The following is a 17500-nucleotide window of genomic DNA, read 5'->3' as shown; positions in this document are numbered from 1 at the left end:
CTCGCTCTCTCTCTTTCTTTCTCTCGTTCTCGCTCGCGCTCTCTCGCTCGCTCTCTTTCTCGCTCGCTCTCTTTCTCGCTCGCTCTCTCTCTTGCTCGCTCTGTTGCTCGCTCGCTCTCTCTCTTGCTCGCTCTGTTGCTCGCTCTCTTTCTTGGTCACTCGCTCTTTCTCGCTCTCTTTCTTTCTCTTTCTTTCTCTCTCGCTCTCTTTCTTTCTCTCTCGCTCTCTTTCTTTCTCTTTCTTTCTCTCTCGCTCTCTTTCTTTTTCTTTCTCTCGCTCTCGCTCTCTCTCTCTCTTTCAGAGATCCCTGCCATTGCCTTTTAATGAACACTGTCATCACAGTTAGGGGTGTTTAAATGTATATGTTTCTATGTCTCTGACTGACCACGTTGAATAAGAGATGATGGCGCTGAAGTATTGGCCGTTTGGGCAAAATTGTACCATCTGCTTAGTTCCCAATAGCTGTGTGGTTCAATTATTTTTTTAATGTGACATCTTGAAAGGAGGGAAGGGAAATCATTGGTTGCATTGATTTCACTGTTTTCAGTTACCTATTAGCTGACTTGAATAACCTTACCAAACACTTGAACTTGTGAGCTGAAGATAACCAGGGTAAGGAAAAATGTAGCTGAGCTTTTTTTCTTTGTTGAGGTACCTTGTAAACAATGGCTTGTTTCCTTATTGCCTCAATGGAGAGAAGAATAAGACCAGTTAATATGTACAAAGGACCATCTTATTGACAATATCTGTATTTCAGGTACAAACCGATATTTCAGTAGAGTTGCATCCGAAATGGGATTGGAAACCTCTTTTATTGATTGCTCATCAATGAAGTGTCTAGACGCAGCTATTAAATCAAACACTAAGGTAAGAATGTGTTTTATTGTAGGATCCCTACAGAGCAGAAGGAGGTCATCCGGCCCATCAAGTCTGCACCAACTGAAGAGCAACCCACCTTATCCCCGTAACCCCACCTAACTTTGACACTAAGGGGCAATTTAGCATGTCCAATCTACCTAATCTGCACATCTTTGGTCTGCGGGAGGAAACCGGAGCACCTGGGGGAAACGCACGCAGGCAAGGCCGGAATTGAACCCGGGTCCTTGGCGCTGTGAAATAGCAGTGCTAACCACCAAAATTGGTGGCGCCAAAATTCTCCCATGTCCTGCTTACACTTATCAACCCATATTACGTATTTAAATGTTGCAGCAGAAAAAAACACCTCATTTGATACAATTTGAGAAAATGCACAAGGTTTAAACAAAGATGCATGAATTTGAAAAAAATATCAATTAAGGCATAGGAGGGATTTTGGGTTAATCTAATAATTGCAGCTATAATACTGGCACCTACTCAGGAATGTGGAAGGCCTGTCCACCAGTACAAGATAAAGATGGGCAGTACGGTATGTTGTTGATAGTTGGTTGATTTATGTTCTTGAGGATAGATTGGCGATGGGAAATGCTTTGATTAAGAACCGAGACTGTGGATGGGTGGAAGACCTCGAGTTGGCAATCGATGGACGTCCGCTGGCAGCGTGGACAGCCCTGAGTAAGGCGCGGTGCTAAAGGATGTGGAGAGGTGGTCCTTTTGAGGCAAGTGACTTGATCAGCTGCCTGGAAGCGGAAATGGCTCGGGTGGCTGGTGATGAGGCGCTAAGGTCCAAGGTCAATGATCTGGAGAATTGCTCCAGAAGGCAGAATTTAAGAATTGTTGGACTGCTGAGGGCCTGGAAAGTCCGAACCCAACAAAATATTGTTGCAGCTGTTTGGGAAGGGTGGAACGGCATCCCTTTCCGAGTTGGAGCAGGCCCACAGGTCGCTCAGGCGGAAGCCCCATTCTGGTGAACCACTGTGTGCGATCAATGTGCATTTTACATTCACCAAGAAAAGGAAAAGAGGCGTCACGGTGGCGCAGTGGTTAGCACTGCTGCCTCATGGTGCTGAGGACCCAGGTTCAATTCCAGCCCTGGGTCACTGTCTGTGTGGAGTTTGCATATTCTTCCCGTGTCTGTGTGGGTTTCGCGCCCACAACCCAAAGATGTGCAGGGTAGGTGAATTGGCCATGCTAAATTGCCTCTTAATTGGAAAAGAGAATTGGGTACTCTAAATTTATTTTAAAAAACAAGAAAAGGAAAGTGTCCTGCGATGGACGAAGGACCATCAGGACTATAAATGGGAGGGCCTATGCCATTAGGCTCTAACAGGATGTGGGAGTGGAGCTGGCTAAGAGATGTGCAGCATTCAACAAGGCCATGTTGCACATGAATAACTTTGGATTTGGTGTGGTGTACCCTGCCTGCCTCAGTAACCTATGAAACAAAATTATACTTTTTCGTGCATCGTGGCGACAGAGGCATTCGTGCAGAATCATGGACTGATTGACCTGTATCTATTGTGAGATGTCTGTCCAGGGGGATTTGTCCAGATATTTGGGATTTGTTGGGTATTTTTGAGTTTGCACTTGTATTTTTACTGTTGCTTTGTGGGATGGACATTGTTCTTTGATTTAGTTGGATATGGGTTGGTTGGTGTTATGGTTATTTGTTCTGATTTTACTCTGGGCGGGGGCCGTCCTGTTAGCTCTATAGTTAACAGGGGCGAAGTGGTGAGGGTAACTGCAGCTCATACTTTGGGGAGTTCTTTAGGGTGAGATTCGGATTTTTGTATTGTTTAGGATTAAGGGTGGGGGTAGGGTAAGGAGCCTTTGTTTGCATTGTTACTGTTTGCTGATTGATTTGGGTATGGTATTAATGGAAGGCGGGGTAGGGTTTGTTCTCTGACTGGCTTTAACTTTTTCTTTACAATAATCTTTATTATTGTCACAAGTAGGCTTACATTAACACTGTAATGAAGTAGCTGTGAAAATTCCCTAGTCTCCACACACCGGTCGCCTGTTCTGGTTCACTGAGGGGGAATTCAGAATGTCCAATTCACCTAACAGCATGTCTTTTGGGATTTGTGGGAGGAAACCGGAACACTGGATGAAACCCACAATGGCACTGGGCAGCATGGTAGCCTTGTGGATAGCACAATTGCTTCACAGCTCCAGGGTCCCAGGTTCGATTCCGGCTTGGGTCACTGTCTGCGCGGAGTCTGCACATCCTCCCCGCGTGTGCGTGGGTTTCCTCCGGGTGCTCCGGTTTCCTCCCACAGTCCAAAGATGTGCAGGTTAGGTGGATTGGCCATGATAAATTGCCCTTAGTGTCCAAAATTGCCGTTAGTGTTGAGTGGGGTTATGGGGATAGGGTGGAGGTGTTGACCTTGGGTAGGGTGCTCTTTCCAAGAGCCGGTGTAGACTCGATGGGCCGAATGGCCTCCTTCTGCACTGTAAATTCTATGATAATCTATAATTCTATGACACAGGAGAACGTGCAGACTCCACACAGACAGTGACCCAAGCCGGGAATCAAACCTGGGACTCTGGTGCTTGAAGCAACAGTGCTAACCGTTGTTCTTTTCTGATGGGAAATTTGGTGGCCACCTTGGAGGGCCTGGTGGGGGCTCTATTTGAGTAGTTGCTGGACTGCCCCATATGGTGGGAATGGTTGACTCTAGGCCAGGGGTGGAGGGGAGGGGGGATTAGACGGCCCCGTTGGTCATCTGGCATACAAGGCGGTTAAATGGCCCACTAAAAAGATCTAGGGTGTTTGTGCACAGGGTGTTGATGTTTATGTGGTGTTTTAGCAGGAGACCCATTTGTTGGTCAAGGGTCAGACAACGGTTACGGAAGAGCTGGGTGGAATAAGTATTTAATTTGGGATTTGATGGGGCCTGGGGGCTGCAGCTTTGGTGAATAGGAGAGTATCTTTTTCGGCAGCTAAAATTTTGGTAGATCCGAACAGGAGGTATATGATTGTTAGTGGGTCGTTGGAAGGTACTTCGGTGGTTCTGGTTAATTTGTATGTACCAAACTGGGACGATACAGCTTTCAATAAGTTGTTGGCTTCAATTCACAATCTGGAATTGCACCAGCTGATTGTGTACTGGAGGGGGGTTGGGGGGAAAATAAACTTTAATTGTGTACTGGACAGATTGATACTGAAGTCCTTGAATCCTTCGGCAGTGGAAAAGGCACTATTAACCTTCATGTCCCACTCAGCGCCTCCCGAGGAGGCTGGATACGATGTTGCTGGCAGGAGAGGGTATGCTCATTGATTTTAATAGGAGGGAGACTATCTCCTGCCTTTCATGTTGTGGGAGGCTCTGAAGGTGGTCATTAGGGAGGATATAATCTCCTATTAGGCACAAGAGTGAAAAGGTGGAGAGGCAGAGATTGGTGGATTTCATCCTTGAAGTGGACCGCCAGTACACACTTACCCTGACACCGGAGCAGGAAGAAATTACAGATGGGATTTTGGGCTGCCCTCGATGGGCAAGGCATGTGCACCAGCTGTGATGCTCGAGGGGGATGTTTTATGAATATGGGGAAGGCCAGTTGCCTGTTAGTGCACCAGCTGAGGCAGAAGGCTGTCTCGCAGGAGATGATGCAGGTTGGTCCCTGTCCCGGGAAGGTCACTGAGGATTTCGAGACCTTTTAGCACAGATTTTATTACTCAGAGGATAGGTTGCCCATCACAGAACGTTTGGATGGTTTATAGTCGAATGAGTCTGAAGAGAGGTGTTGTCAATCCCATTGAGCCCGGAGGACATCACTAAATGCATGGATCTAATACAGTCAGGTTAGGCTCTGGGCCCAGATGGATTCGTGATTGAATTTAACAAGAAACCTGATCCCTTTGTTGGATATGTTTAATGATTCCATGTCTCTGGGGGGTGGGTCTTCGATCTCCTTGATAAGGATCCGACAGTTAAGGGTTGTAGACCCCTATTTCATTATTGAATGCAGACGCTAAGCCACTGGCAAAGGTTTTGGCTTGGATCCCTACCTTCTGGGGTGATGGGAGGAAAGGACTGGGTTTATTCAGGGAAGACCGCTCTCCGCCAACATACGGCGACTACTTATTATTTTGCCCCCCTCAAGTCCCTGAGCCAGAGGTGAATATTTCCTTGGATGCTGAAAAGGTTCTGATGGGGTGGAATGCGGTATCTGTTCGAGATCTTTGAGGCAGGTTTGTCCACTGTGCCTCCGTCTCTGCCCCCCCCCCCCCCCCCCCCCCCCATTGTTTGTCTTGGCAATGCTCTGGCTATAGCATTGAGGTCCTCAATGGGATGGAGGGGAATAGATGGGAGGGAGAGAGTATAGGATATCCTTAAATGCCAATTATCTGTGGTTGTATATAAAGGATCCTTTCTTCACCATAGAGGAGATAATGAAGCTACTTGAGAGTTTTGGCTCCTTCTCTGGGTATAAGTTGAATCTGGACAAAAGCATAACTTTCCGGTTAACTCCCCGAAGAGTGGTGCCGATTTGGGGATGTTGCCTTTTCGCTTGGCCAGGCCTAGCTTTCGTTATCTGGGAATTTGGTTGGCCCATAATTGGGCCTCACTGCATAGACTCACCTTTACTGGCCTACTGAATGGGGTTAGGTCTGACTTGGAAGTGGAACAACCTCCCTCTGTCCCTGGCGGGCAGTGTACGGTCGACAAAAATGAATGTATGTCTCTCTCGGGGTTCTTATTTTTGTTTCAGTCTCTACCAGTTTTCCTTCCCAAATCTTTGTTTTTGAAGGTGTATAAAATGATATCTGCCTTTTTCTGAGTGGGCAAGACGCCACTGTTTGTAGGGTGTTTCTGCAGAGGTAGAGGCAGTCAGGGGGGCCTAGTGCTACCTGATTTGTTATTTTGATCTTGGGCAGCAAACATTGAGAAAGTATGAGGGTGGCTTAAGGATCCTGATTCCATATGGGGGCTGATGGAGTTGAGTGCTTTTAGAGGTACTACTTTGAGGGCCTTGGTTACAGCTCCGCTTCTGTTTTCCCTGCAAAATGTACTGGTGGTGGAGACAGTTCAGGCAACGTTTGAAGCTGGGCACCAGGTCAATTTTAGCCCCGATATGCAGAAATGATCACTTTGTTCCGGCGGTCTTGGACTCTTCATTTAGGTCATGGGGGGCGGAGGAGGGGTTGGAACAGACATATTTATAGAGAGGAAGGTCGCTGGTTTTGAAGGTTTGCTGGGTAAATTCCAAATTCCTGAATCTTTTTCGAGGTGCTCAAGCCAACTCTGCAGAGTCCAGAAAAGCCTCAATATTAAACTCCGGAGAGTAATTCAACCATTCATTATCGGGATGCTGTCTCCATGCACCGTACCCCTAATGATCACATATGTACCAACTTGTCCTGAGCACATGTCGCTCTGCCTTCAAGGGGGTGTTCTTATTAATCAGGATTAACATAGAAAGCAGATGGGGAGGCCATTTGGCTGAGTCTACTCCACCATTTATTATGATCATAGCTGATCATCTAACTCAATAGCCTAATCCTGCCTCTTTCCCACCCCCTCCCCTGATCCACTATGCCCCAAGTGCTGTACCTAACTCCTTCTTGAAAACAAACATGTCTTGGCTTCAGCTACTTCCTGTGATACTGAATTCCACTGGCCAACCACTTTTTGGATGAAGAAATTTCTCCTAATCTCTGTCCTAAATGGTCTACCCTGTATCCTCAGACTGTGACCTCCTGGTTCTGGACACTCCCACCATCGGGAACATCCTTCTTGCATCTACCCTGTCTAATGTTCGAATTTTATAGATTTCTATGAGATACCACCACCCCCCCCCCATTCTTCTGATCTCTTCTGAACTCCAACGAATACAATCCTAACTGACTCAATCACTTCTCATGCATCCGTCACGACACATCTACCATGACTGAGCCAATAAGCTAATAAGTTAGGAAACGTAAGGGAAAATGCTGGAAAATCTCAGCAAGTCTGGCAGCATCTGTAGGGAGAGAAAAGAGCTAACGTTTCGAGTCCGATGACTCTTTGTCAAAGAGTTAGGAAATGTCCCTGAAACACTCCAGGGGAAGACGACAACATTCCATACAGTGTTCAAATTAGCATCCCCCTTAACCAGGATAAGATAGAACAAATTCAGATGAACAACACTATGATTGGGAAAAGAGTCCAAATCTTTTGAGTTAATCCAAATTGCAGAACATCAATCCAAATCCTTGACCCTCATGGTCTAAATGAAGGCCAGATTACCAAAAGACTTTGCAGAGTCATCAGATATAACTTTCAAGTTTACCGGATAAAGCATAACATAATTCACTCCAGCCGCCTTGAGCTGCCTTCAAACTCTATTGAAGCCTCGATGCTTTATCTGCATCGCCGCTGAAAAGTCCTGGAAGAAGGAACTCCTCGCTCCCTCATATAGCCAGGTCCCACCATGCCTTGCTGTCTCCAGGACCTTTTGGCAATCTTTAAAATTGTGGAAGCGAATGATTATAGGCCTGGGACGAAGATTGTCCCTTGCCTTCACGGCAGCATACAGTGCACCCCTTCCAACTTGAAACACCCAGCCTTTACATCCAGCTTAAGAAAACGTGGTAACCATTTCTCAAAGAACTTGATAGGAACCTTACCCTCCACTCCTTCAGGCAGACTGATGGCATAGATATTTTTTCTCTGATCTCTTCTCCAAGCCCTCAAGAATTCCGACATGCCACAAAGCTGGCTTTCCAAGGATTGAATTCTAGCTTCCGCCAAGGAAGTCACATGCTCGACGTTCCAGATTCTCTCTTGCATATTAGTATTCTGCAACTCTGCCTCATGAGCGCATTGGTTTTGTGTCAGCACACCAAGCATCTGGTCAATAACCAGGATTATGTCAGCAGTCATCATTTTCACTGTCTCCAAGAGTGCCTCGTTGAGCACCATATTGAAAGGGCGGCTGGTCCCCCACTGAATCTTACTGCGTCTATCACAGGATTTCTTGCCAATTTTTGGAAGTTCTTAGCCCTTCCACGACTATCCCCATGCGTGCGTCATCGGGACTGGGATGTTTTAATGACCCCCTTTGTCACATTTGATGTTTAAGGTTGCCTTTATGATTTGTTTTTGCTCGTCACAAATCACTTTAAGGGGCTGTTTTTTCAAGTTGACCCTCCGTTTGTTAAGTTAGTTTAACTGTTTTACTCAAAAGACTATAAAGAGACTGAGCTGGAACACTGGGAGATGATCATTAGGAGGCAGATCTGGAAGGCAGGACTGAGCTGGATATGGTAGCTAATCACAGTAACTGATCAGTTAAGCAAACCCCTGCTGCCCCCCGTCATCCAGGGCTCAGGATTCTGGCTGGAAGATCCACCAAACAGTGTAAAATCCATTTAGATTTTTTTCATGACCTTTTAGTATCCAACAGCCTACAACTACTTTATTCTCACTTCACTTCCATTGTAACTCTTCTTTGGCGAAACCCCTATGTCTAATCAGTTTGTTTCCTTACACAGCTTGTCTGGATTGAGACTCCTACTAACCCTATGATGAATGTCACAGACATCAAAGCTTGTGCAGAAACTGTACACAAACATGGAGACATAATTCTGGTAGTGGATAACACTTTCATGTCTGCCTATTTCCAGGTAGGAGTGCTAAATTGAATAAAAATTTCTGAATGCATTTTTAAATATCCACCACGGGTTAATTTATTTTCATTGGAATATCACTTTCTTTGCTTATGCTTCTTCATGCATCTAATTGTACTAAGCTCAGTATAATTGCTCTGACCTGTATTCGTATCAAAGGAAGTGTGCAGTTCATGCTCTCTGACATGGAAAAATGAAGTTGTATCATTCTACTGCTATTGCGCCATTATGCTAACTGCACATTCCACAAAACATTGTGTGGCTATAAAGTTTTACATATTTCAAATTTTGCAGCTTCTGTTCATTTGAAATGTAATGATGTCTGTAAACCACTCCAGATCCAACTCGCACCCCACCTTGCAGAACATATGAGCAGAAGTCGATCGTGAGCTCCTTAAGCCTGCTCCACCATTTAGTATGATTGTAGCTGATCTGCTGCTTCAGATCTGCTTTCCTGCTTGCTTGCACAGTCCTTTATATTTTTTTTTAGAAGAAATATAGTAGAATTTTAGCAATTAACTTGGTGTATATTTCTAATTGTGGTAAAATTAGTGACATCAGGTTAGAAGATGAATAATCAGATATGTTTCAAGTGATGAGAGGAGTATAACAATGCTATGTACTGTCACCAAAATTATTCAATTTGTATACAGTACAAATGGTAGATGTACGTTCAAGGGTAAAGGTTGGAGCTAAGGTTTACAGCATTGGATGAAATAAAAAGGGAAGCTTATGGCAGATCTTGAAGGTTCAAAACAGCAGCACCCTAGAGACATATAGCATGTGCAAGAGTGAACTTAAAAAGGAAATTAGGAGAGCAAAAAGGGCACATGAAAGGCTACTGGCAGGGAAATTAAAGGAAAATCCTAAATTGTTTTGCAAGTACATTAATGGTAGAAGGATAACCAGGGAACGAGTAGGCCCCATTAAGGACCACAGTGGTAATTTGTATGTGGAGCTGGAGGATGTAGGTGGGGATTTAAATGAATACTTTCTGTAGGTGTTCACTAGTGAATGGGCCAGTGTGGGTATAGAAAACAGGGAGAAGGACAGAAGGGACTGTGATAAAATGAAAGAAATGAACATAGACAGAGAGGATGTTTTGAATGGCCTGGCAGGCTTGGTCTCCAGGGCCGGATGAAATGTATCCCAGGCTGCTGAGTGAGGCAAGGGAGAAAATAGCAGAGGCGCTGGCAATAATGTTTAATTCATCTCTGGCCACAGGAGAGGTGCCAGAGGACTGGAGGAGAGCCAATGTGGTACCATTATTGAGGAAGGGATAAACAAGGAAACTGCAGGCCTGTCTATCCATAGTGGTGGGGAAACTATTAGAAGAAATTCTGAGACACCAAATGAATTTGCATTTGGAGAGGCAGGGATTAATCGAACAATAAGCATGACTTAGTTAAGGGAAGATCATGTCTGACCAACTTGGTTGAAGAGGTGACCAGGTGTGTATATGAGAGCAATTCATTTGACACCGTCTACTTGGACTTTAGCAAGGCTTTTGATAAGGTTCTACATGGGAGACTGATAGCAAAGGTAAGAGCCTGTGGGATCCAAGGAAATTTGGCAAATTGGACCCAGAAATGGCTGAGTGACTGGAAGCAGAGGGTGATGGTCGAGCGGCGTTTTTCTGACTAGGTGCCTGTGTCCAGTGGGGGGATCAGTATTGTTACCCTTACTGTTTATGGTTTATATAAATGATTTATCAGGAATGTAGGAGGGTTGATCAGTAAGTTCGACGGTGGTGTAAAAATTGGTGAGGTGGTAAACTGTGAGGAGAATGGCCATAAATTTCAGGAGGATATAGACAGAGTGATCAAAGGCAAATGGAATTCAATCTGGATAAGAGTGTGATGATGCACTTGGGCAGGACAAACAAGGCAAGGGAATACATGAACAGCAGGACCCTGGAAAACAGAGGGTCAGAGGCACCTTTTGTGTGCATGTACACCGGTCCCTTAAGGTAGCAGGGCAGGTGGATACAGTGGATAAGCAGGCTTCTGATGACATGGTGGCACAGTGGTTAGCACTGCTGCCCCACAGCGCCAGGGACCCGAGTTCGATTCTGACATTTGGTGACTGTGTGGAGTTTACATATTCACCCCGTGTCGAAGTCAATATTTTTCCCGCTTCTGGACTGTGATAGAAAGATTCAACAACGCTCGTTAAGAAAACAAAACAAAGCTTTATTTACGAATTACAGCTGCATGCAGAAATGGCTGAAACATGAAGTCAGGCAGCAGTCAATACAAACTGCTGTTTCCTTCCCAAGTTCGCGCTTTAACAGAGAATCCGCTCAATATTTATACATTATCAAAATCAGGATTACGTGACTACAGCTTGGTCAGGAATTCGATCAGAAGTACAAACATAAACAATATCATAAAACAGGTGTCATCTTGCTGACCCTTCAGGACGCTGGGTCTCATACCATTATCTTGTCTTCTGATCGCATGTTTAAGAATCGGAGGAGACCTGCCCTGGCCCTATCTTGTCGTATTTAGACTGCTTTGGGTTATGACGAGTTAGTCTTATCAGAATTTACAGGGCCCAGGCATTTCGGAACAACTTGACCGTCTCTGATTGTATTTGTGCTTTAGGTCATGCGAAGTCAGTTTTTCTTTCATTGTACCCAGTAATTGACCAGTTTTCCCATCATGCCATTATTTACTTTGTACAACATCACACCCGTGTCTGCTCTGATTTCCTCCCACAGTCTAAAGATATGCAGGTAAGGTTGATCAGCTATGCTAAATTGCCCCTTAGTGTCTAGCGATATATAGGTTAGATGGGGTTACAGGGATGGGAGGGGTGTGGAGGATTATGGGGGGGGGTGGGTAAGAGTGCTCTTGTGGAGGGTTTATACTATTGCTACTTTCTTTTTTGGTACTCTTGCTATTTGCTTCATGCTACTCCAGCACATACCCATGTATGGCCAGCCTCTGTTTCCACAATGAGACAATCTTTTCTTTTTCCTTGCCAAACTTTTGGTAGAACGCTTGACTGTAATAACTTCCAAACTAATTTCTCCAATATTTCTTAACAAGTCTTTGTAGGGCAGCACGGTGGTTAGATGAAGTCCCAAGTTCGATCCCGGCCCTGGGTCACTGTCCGTGTGGAGTTTACACATTCTCCCTGTATTTGCGTGGGTTTCACCCCCACAACTCAAATGATGTGGAGGGTAGGTGGATTTGCCATGATAAATTGCCTCTTAATTGGAAAAAAATGAATCTGGTACTCTAAATTTAAAAAAAAAAAATATTTGTATTCAGGCCAACGTTTTTTTTTAGCGAATCATCACATCACACTTTCTCCCTTTGGGGAATAGTGGTGTGTGTGAGTGTCCACTGTGCCACAAGATCTCCTTCAGACCAACTGACTTTTGAACATTACTCTTTGAAACTGCTTCCCGTGTATGCCACTTTGTTAATTTCTATTACTACCAGAATTATCTCTTTTTAAGGCTGGGAGAAATCGATCCTCGTTTGCAAGAGAGTTGGGGTGATAAATTACTTCATAATTCAAAACTTCCATTCCTCAAAGTTTAAACTACTGATGGTCAATTGACTTGCACCCATAACTATCTAATGTTCCAATTTAAATTGGAAAATTTGGATCGTTCAGATTCTCTTAGCAGACTAGTTACTCAGGAACAGGTACAATTAAAACAACTTCTAACTTCGGGTATTGACCCCCAATGTCCCACAGTGTGCAGTTCCGGACCTGGGTCAGTAAAAAGGAGTGGAGCAGCAATCCAGCGGTGATTGCCACTCCATGGAAGTTCTGACCTAATGCTTTCAAAGCAGAACTTCCTCTGAAGGAGCAACATAGTAGAGTAACAGCTAGGCTTACTTGCTGGTGTCTTCATTTTTGTTTGTCCTATCTAATTTTCCAATTTCAGATGCAGTGTTAAAACATCTCATTAATAACTGGTAACTATGGTTCTAAGATGTTTTTGCTAAGAGTGGTTGGGCATCGCATACAAAGTAGATTCCACTTTAACATTAGTTACAACCCAATATTTAAACTCCAACCTACTTGGCTCTTTTAAATAAATAAATATTACTGTAGAAGTCTCGCCCCTGTTTAATTTTCTATCTTTGTAGTCGGCTATATGTCAATATATTCTGGGTGTTTCTTCATAATGCCAAGTGCGCACTTTGGGCAGTAGAAGAGAAAGGAAAACAAAACAAGACACTTTAATGTTTTTGTTTTTGTATTTTTATTGTCAGCTGCTCTCATTATAAATGCCGTGCAGGATCACGGATTTGGGAGATTTGTGCCACAAGTTGTGTGTTTACAGTTGTGCTTAGTGCAACCTTAATGACCAATATGAGTGTTTCACTTTTTTAATAGTTTGGAAAACCATGTTTTGAATAGGGTATGAACATGAATAATCCAGTTTTAAATTACATTTAAGTTGATGGTTCACAATATCGACTTGCAAGATGATATATTGATTTTGCCACAGGAATAATTATTGTCGTCTTTTTAGCGTCCTTTGGCCCTTGGTGCTGACATCTGTATGTATTCGGCGACAAAATACATGAATGGTGAGAGCTTTTGGGATTATTATATTTGCAGCTTAGTGTTGTAATGTCTGACGTCTAAAAAAATCATGTCGTGAAATTCTGATGTAATATGTTGATCTGCTTAATGTGTTGGTAATGATTTGAATTGCTATGATTTTCAGAAGAATTTCTTTGTCTATTTCTTCTTTCTTCCACCCCACCTCCATTTTCAGCTGTCAATTGTTGCATTTCTATGAATAAGTATAATTTGAAAAAATATCACCCTCAGCTCAAAGCATCTTCTGCAACCTTTTTCTCTTTCAATAAAAGAAATGCTGAGCTTGCCTCATGCTTTTGAGTTCCTTTCTATTTTGTTAAATGTTTGTGATCCAGTGCCATATTTTAAACTTTATGGCTGCCAGTTCTGCTTTGTGACTTTGTTAAATGTCGGCTGCAGTTCTGTTGTACTATATTTATACCGCTGTATACAGTTCTCTCCAACCATGCCCTTCCCAGTTGTATCTCTTATTTTGATTTTGTTTTCTTTAAATTCCTTTCACAACTATGCTCTGAAAATCCATGTTGTGCCCCATGTGCTCAGTTTAGTTATTGTTCTTAAACCTTTCTTTTCCATGCAGATGTTGTTCTCCCAATTGCTGACCTAACTCTCCCAGACCTACTTCAATCTTTTCTTCCCCGTGCATCCCATCTTGTTTGCGAAACCACTTTTCATCATGTATTTAAAATTATGTTTTAAAAAAAAAATCTCCTGGGCGGGATTATCCCAACCCCGACTGGGCCGGAGAATCCCCGCGAACGGGCCACGCCGGCACGCAATTCTCCACAGTGCGGAGAATTGCCACCATTGGCGCCGGCGTAGTTGGCGTGGCGCCAGCTTCGGGCCGCTCTATGCAGCCAGCCCGCCGATTCTCCGGACCGAATAGGCTGAGCGGCCTTTGGAAATGAGCAGAGTCCTGCCAGCGCCGTTCTAACCTGCTGTGAGCCGGCGGGACATCGGCATGTAAGGGTCGGGTGGCGGCTGGGGGGGGGGGGGGGGGGGGGGGGCGACGCGACGTGGGCTTGGCCCGCTATCGGGACCCACCGATCGGTGGGTCGGCCTCTGTGGCTGGGGGCCTCTTTTCCTACGCAGCGGCCCCTGTAGCCTTGCACCATGTTGCATCGGGGCCAGCACGTTGTAGGAGGCCACTGCACATGGCCTCGTTGGCACTGGCACAACTGCGCATGCGCGGATCCCGCGGCGCACAGCTCACGCCGGGATCTGGAGCGGTGCGAACCATTTGCCGTCGTAAAATGCGACGCCGTTTACAATGGTGTGGACACTCTGCCGCGGGATTGGATAATCCCACCCCCTGTATTCTCTCCCAATATCTTTTGTACATGAGGGCCTGTCCCAATTTAATTCTCTTTAAATTTCAGTTCAAAATTATTTTTCCATACACTCAAATGAAAATCGAACCAGTCCAGAGATCCATAAATCTTTCTTCCCACCCACACTTCTTCAAGCCCCCGAAGTACTGTGTTCCATTTGCCAATTATGCATTGCTTTTTTTCTTTCTACCAGCAAGGAACGATATAGGATCAGAAGGCATAGAATCTCTGTGGGTAGAGTTGAGGAATCGCAAAGGTAAAAAGACCCTGGTGGGAGTTATGTACAGGACCCCTAGCAGTAGTCAGGATGTGGGGAGAAAATAAATCGGGAGATAGAAAAGGCCTGTAAAAAAGGCAATATTACAATAATCATGGGATACTTTAATATGCAGGTGGATTGGGAAAATCAGGTTGGTAGTGGATCCCAAGAAAAGGAATTTGTGGAATTTTTAAGAAATGTTTTTTGGAGCAGTTTGTGGTAGAGTCCACGAGCGAACAGGCAATTCTGGACTTGGTGATGTGTAATGCGACAGATTTAATTTGGGATCTTAAGGTGAAGCAATCTTTTAGGGAGCAGTGACCACAATATGATAGAATTTACCCGGCAGTTTGAGAGGGAGAAGCTGCAATCAGATGTAATGGTATTACAATTAAATAAAGGTAACTACAAAGACATGAGTAAGGAGCTGGCCAGAGTTGACTGGAAAAGGAGCCTAGCAGGGAAGACAGTAGAACAGCAATGGCAGGGGTTTTGGGTGGTTATTCGGTAGGCACAACAGAAATTCATCCCAAGGAGGAGGAAACATGCTAAGGGGAGGACAAGGTATCCATGGTTGACGAGAGAAGTCAAGGACAGCATGGAAGCAAAAGAAAAAGCAGACAAAGTGGCGAGGATTAGTGGGAAGCAAAAGGATTGGGAATCTTTTAAAAGCGACAGGAGGATAATTAAAAAAGCAATAAGGGGAAAGAAGGGGAAATATGAGTGCAAGCTATCCAGTAATATAAGAGAAGATAGGAAAAGTTTTTTTCAATATATAAAAGGTAGAAGCAAAAATAGACATTGGACCTCTGGAAAATGTGACTGGAGAAGTAATAATAGGAAACCAAGAAATGGAAGAGGAACTGAATAGTTACTTTGCATCAGTTTTCGCGGTGGAAGACACCAGTGGGATGCCAGAGCTCCAGGAGAACCACGGGGCAGAGGTGAGTGTAGTGGCCATCACTATGGAGAAGGTTCTGGGGAAACCGAAAGGTCTGAAGGTGGATAAATCATCTGGACCAGATGGACTACACCCCAGGGCACTAAACGAGCTATCTGAGGAGATTGTGGAGGCATTAGTGATGATCTTTCAGAAATCACTGGAGGCAGGAAGGGTCCCAGAGGACTGGAAAATGGCTAATGTAACACCACTGTTTAAGAAGGAAGGGAGGCAGAAGACAGGAAATTATAGGCCGGTTAGCCTGACTTAAGTCACTGGTAAGATTTTAAAGACAATTATTAAAGATGAGATCGTGGATTGCTTGGAAGTGCTGGATAAAAAAGGACTGAGTCAGCACGGCTTTGTCAAAGGGAGGTCATGTCTGACAAATCTTTTAGTTCTTTTGAGGCGGTAACAAGGAAGTTAGACAAAGGCAAACCAATGGACGTGATTTATTTAGATTTCCAGAAGGCCTTTGACAAGGTGCCGCATAATAAGATCCCGTGGTGTTAAGGTTACGATCCTGACATGGATAGAGTTTTGGCTGACTGGCAGAAGGCAGAGAATTGGGATAAGGGGTCTTTTTTCAGGATGGCAGCCGGTGACTAGTGGTGTGCTTCGGGGGTCGCAACCTTTTACAATATACATTAACTATCTGGAAGAAGGAACTGTTGCGAAGTTTGCAATTAATACAAAGATCTGCAGAGGGACAGGTAGTATTGAGGAAGCAGGCGGGCTGCAGAAGGTTTTGGACAGGCTAGGAGAGTGGGCAATGAAGTGGCAGATAGAATACAATGTGGAATAGCGTGAGGTTATGCACTTTGGAAGGAGGAATGGAGGTATAGACTATTTTCTAAATGGGGAAATGCTTAGGAAATCAGAAGCACCAAGGGACTTGGGAAGGCTTTGTCCAAGATTTTCTTAAGGTTAGCGTGCAGGTTCAGTTGTCAGTTGGGAAGGCAAATGCAATGTTAGCATGCATGTCGAGGGGGCTAGAATACAAGACCAGGGATGTACTTCTGAGGCTGTATAACGCTCTGGTCAGACCCCATTTGGAATATTGTGAGCAGTTTTGATCCCCGTATCTAAGGAAAGATGTGCTGACCTTCGGAAGGGTCCAGAGAAGGTTCACAAGAATGATCCCTGGAATGAAGTACTTGTCATATGAGGAACGGTTGAGCACTCCAGGGGCTGGATTCTCCGTAGGCCTTCGTAACGCGGGTTGCCTGCGAAAAAAATCGGTGCGCATGACTCCGGCGTCCGGGCCTTCTTTTAAGCTGGCAATCTCCGGTCCCGGAAGGGCCAGCAGCTGACTGACGCGATACGCGTCAGTTTCACCAGCTGCGGAAGTGGTGAGACCCGGCGTTTTTGGAGGAGGAGGAGGAGAGAGACAGACCCGGCATTTGGGGGGGGAGGGGGGGAGGACCCGGCCATTTTGGGGGGGGGGGGGTTTGAGACACGCATTTGGGGGGGGGGGGGGGGGTGTCTGGTGGATGAGACCTGCATTTTGGGGGGCGGGGGGGGTTGTGAGACCCGGCATTTTGGGGGGGGGGGGGTGTGAGACCCGATTTGGGGGGGGTGGGTGGTGAGGACCCGGCCATTTTGGGGGGGGGGGTGTGAGACCCGGCAATTGGGGGGGGGGGGGGGGGTGAGACAGGGCAATTTGGGGGGGGGTGGGTGGAGGGGTGTGAGACCCGGAATTTTGGGGGGGGGGGGTTGTGAGACCAGGCATTTTGGGGGGGGGGGGGGGGGGGTGAGACAAGAATTTTGGGGGGGGAGGAGTGGGACCGGCATTTTGGGGGGGGGGGGGTGTGAGACCGGCATTTTGGGGTGGGGGGGGGGGGTGTGAGACCGGCATTTTGGGGGGGGGTGTGTGTGAGACCGGCATTTTGGGGGGGGGGGGA

The 17500-nt window shown here is 45.5% G+C and overlaps 1 protein-coding gene across 1 annotated transcript in view; it reads left to right on the top strand.

Annotated features, from left to right (window-relative positions):
- LOC119964646 (cystathionine gamma-lyase-like) overlaps positions 1–17500 on the top strand; it is a 70279-nt gene that overhangs the window by 29474 nt on the left and 23305 nt on the right. Inside the window, exons 4-6 of the mRNA XM_038794395.1 lie at positions 758–867; positions 8357–8488; positions 12993–13050. Of these exons, the coding sequence (XP_038650323.1) occupies positions 758–867; positions 8357–8488; positions 12993–13050 (300 nt within the window). The remainder of the gene's footprint in view (positions 1–757; positions 868–8356; positions 8489–12992; positions 13051–17500) is intronic.

This window comes from Scyliorhinus canicula, chromosome 4 (assembly GCF_902713615.1).
Source record: "Scyliorhinus canicula chromosome 4, sScyCan1.1, whole genome shotgun sequence".
NCBI classification, from domain to species: domain Eukaryota; kingdom Metazoa; phylum Chordata; class Chondrichthyes; order Carcharhiniformes; family Scyliorhinidae; genus Scyliorhinus; species Scyliorhinus canicula.
This window is presented reverse-complemented; position numbering and strand designations above follow the sequence as displayed.